At 36.9% G+C, this 3389-nt stretch overlaps 1 protein-coding gene across 4 annotated transcripts in view; it reads left to right on the top strand.

Moving 5' to 3' along the window:
* The window catches only part of LOC138007979 (neuronal acetylcholine receptor subunit alpha-7-like), a 37892-nt gene that overhangs the window by 13312 nt on the left and 21191 nt on the right, over positions 1-3389 (top strand). Inside the window, exon 2 of one of the 4 annotated variants that reach the window (XM_068855133.1) lies at positions 2411-2493. The exons of 1 other annotated variant lie outside the window; for it this stretch is intronic. In XM_068855133.1, coding sequence (XP_068711234.1) covers positions 2436-2493 — 58 coding nt within the window. In that variant the 5' untranslated portion in view covers positions 2411-2435. Of the gene's footprint in view, positions 1-2410; positions 2494-3389 lie in introns of those variants that run through there. 2 more of the 4 variants (XM_068855131.1, XM_068855130.1) reach the window with 2 other exon arrangements.

Genomic DNA, 3389 nt, shown 5'->3' with positions numbered 1-3389 from the left:
GTTATTTTAAAATCTTGAATTAAGCAGACTGCCCGCTTTAAATCGTGCAACAGGCAACCAGGAGAGGCCCAATCGACAGACGATCATCTTTTAACAATCATGTCATGAGCGCGTGTTCGAAATACCGACATATTCCTTACTTCTGGGCTTGAAGATCTACGAAGTCAACCACCAAGGCATCCTCCAAGTACAAGTTTACGCGATCGTTAGTCTTTCCGCGATTATTCCCATATATAGCGTTCGCGTCGCGCAATTTTGGGAAAGTATCCTAAAATTAGTTAGTTATACGAGCGGTTTCAAAGTAAAATAGACGGAAAAGTCACATTTCTTTGCTCACGTTGTCGTTATAAACCTGAAATTTGCAGTACGATTATTTTTTCCTCTTTCATTCAGCAACGATTTTATCGTTTTCTAGTGTAGCCGTTTGCCATAGCAGGAATGGTGGTATTTGAATAGACAACGAAGTTAGAAGCGCCAAGACCAATCTCATTTAATAAGCACGAATTACGGGGGGCAAATCAGAACGCTCTAATCCCAATATCCGAGATTGAAAATTTAATAATTACAAATTAAATAAGCCTTTAAAAAATAACAACCGATTTTGAGTAGAACTTATCAACAGTTGTTTGACAACGTTCTAGCCAAAAGGACTATAATGCAAAGCTAGGAATGGGAGAAAAAAGTTGATAAAAACCATACAGAAGGTCACTGTCAAGTTGTATTGCTCGCTAAATGCTACGATGGCCATTTTCACAGTCATTTCGGCAATTATGGATCGTGGTCCACCATTAAGTAAAGATGACGTCATCTCAAAAAAGGGACACCATCTTTGATTTCAATTGCTTTAAAACTTCATTTAAACGATTGAAATTTTTAGGTAACAAATATAAAAAATGAGAAATCACAGTATTGTGATCCGTTTACGTCAAAAAGGTGAAACAGAAAAAGAGCATGCTTTGGGCATGATAGTTCCGTGGTCGCAAAAAGAAAGGACATAATGAAATTCGAGCAAAGATTGCTGAGACCAAATATAGGTAGAGTCACTTAATTCGCTCCGTCTTTCCTTGGCTATTTAAAAATCAGCACTGGTGTCATCGTTCTTTCGTTGAAATGGCGCGCGGTCGAAATATAGGGGCGTGGTTACTAGTTTCGATACTAGTAACCAAGCCCCTATATTTCGACCTCGCGCATTTTCAAACTGTTTAAACTGCTGAGACTGTTTGTTAGCGTAGACGAGGCAGAACTGTCCTATATTTGGGGTGAAAACAGACCCAGTTAGGCTGTGGTACCCGAATAATTTAGTGATTGATTTATACGTTAAAACAATGATATATATGCTTCTCAAATTAGCGCCAGGAATGATTATTTATCCACGAAAATTGAACAGACACTCCCGCTTCAAGAATGTTATTTAAGATGAAGTGTTTCTTTTAAATTTAAAATTACAAGTTCAGTTGGATTAGTGACATCGAACGTTTTGCCATTACATCGAGAAACTTTTATAGGAAAGTTCCCTTTCGTTCTCGTTTGCTATCAGTTGCTTGGCAGATTTCAGAGTCATGTATTTCTTTAATCTTACTACTGATTTACTTATTTAATATTTAGTTTTGTCATATTAACTGACTTTGTAAGTTATTTCCTTTATTGTCATACTAATACGTACGTGCCGCCTTAACTTTAAAACAAAACACGAGGTGGACCGCACCTGGCTTCAGTACAACATTTAAACATTTTTATTCATTTTTTATTTATATAAACAAGTAGATCAGTACTCGTACCCCATCAGCAGACTCCAACTGGTAATCATGTTCTATTTGCGGAGTCATGATGTAAAGGTTTCTTGAAAATTGCCTCAAACGTATGAAATTGCACGTTGGCAAAAAACAATCTGAGATTTCAGTATTTTCAGACTGATTTTATTTTATCATTCCTTTGTTTTCAATCTCGATATCTGGCACTTATCAAGATGTCCACTATCAAGATGACAAAAGAAAAATCATCGCTTGACCAGTCTAGAAAAAGCATGAATCCTCCTCGACATCTTGTATAACAAAATCTATAAAAACAATCTCCTTCTCTGAAACTTTGAATGTATATAATTCTTTTCAGCGGCTTCAAATCGAATGTTTTTAACTGATAAGGACGGACGACAGCGTACTTAATAGCAAAATAAAACAGCTGCCAGAAAATAATACGCAAGTCTGTGCTGTTATTCAAATTGTATGAAAATCATGGCCGGTAGCGGATTAATAGCTAGTCTAGCTCCTGTATTTCTTTAATTTTCCTTTGGACAATTCGCAGTATCTTATAATTCATTTATTACAAGTAACATGGCCAGAAATGAATACCAAATTTTGTTAATATCTAACGACGACACTTCGTTAAATATTCATTACCCTCTTTAATACAGGTGATAGAAGCCCTCTGGAAAGAAAATGGCGGGCAAAGCGTCTCTCAGGCTTTTATGCGTTGCAATGTTGGTCCTACACACAGGTATATCTCGATCTACCAAACTTTGTCTTTATCTCATTTCTTCTTTTTAAAAATCTGTATTCCAGTGTAGACGCCGTGAATACTCGTCTTGAACCAACCGCCAAGCAATCGGAAGGAGAAAACCCTTTTGCAAGTACAGTCCGCTGCGCACAAGCAATGAATGCTATAAATTAAAAAAATGCATTCGAGACTCGGCTTGAATTCAATACTGGTGTCATCGTAAATATAGAAAGCCTTGTTGATACTTCGTATTTTGTCTTGAAAAGTATCCATTTGGGCGCAATAATGAAACAGTATCACTTGAGGCCAAGAGTTTACAATCGCAGAAATGGAATAATTTTACGTTTTTTTTTCAAATGCATGAGTTAAAAAATCGAAGTATACCAAGTATTTTAAAAGAAATTCCCGGCCATAGTTTTGCCTTAGTGTGGTGTATTTCCGTGAGGTATTTGCTTCAGATGTCAAACTTTAGACGTAAACTAAGTTTACACTGATGTTACTATAGTCTAACAACAAATGCGGTTCGTCGGGCACAAAACTCAAAATGTAACGAGAAACCAGTTTCAAAACGTAAGCATTGACTCAACGGGGATCCAGAGTTCTGGAGTCATTATACATTGGCAAAACTTCCATGCGGGTTGCAAGTAATTCACATTAGATCGTTCTTAACTTCAAAAGTCCCCACAAACTGAAATCAGTCATCGTAAAGTACTAGCAATTGTTCAAAAGAACTGATTTGAAGCGAGCCGAGGAAAGCAAGCTAACGAGATTTCGCCCCGTTTGGCCACATTCGTTCTGTTTTGTTTTCAGTGAAAATGATTCACATTAAGTTATTGTTGTTTATTTTTTTCCTGCCGCGGTTGTTAGTTGTTTTCAGAAGCGTTACCTCTACCTAA

The sequence above is a fragment of the Montipora foliosa genome, chromosome 6 (genome assembly GCF_036669935.1).
Source record: "Montipora foliosa isolate CH-2021 chromosome 6, ASM3666993v2, whole genome shotgun sequence".
NCBI classification, from domain to species: Eukaryota; Metazoa; Cnidaria; class Anthozoa; order Scleractinia; family Acroporidae; genus Montipora; species Montipora foliosa.
Note: the sequence above shows the minus strand (reverse complement) of the source record. Positions and strands in the feature narration are given on the sequence as shown.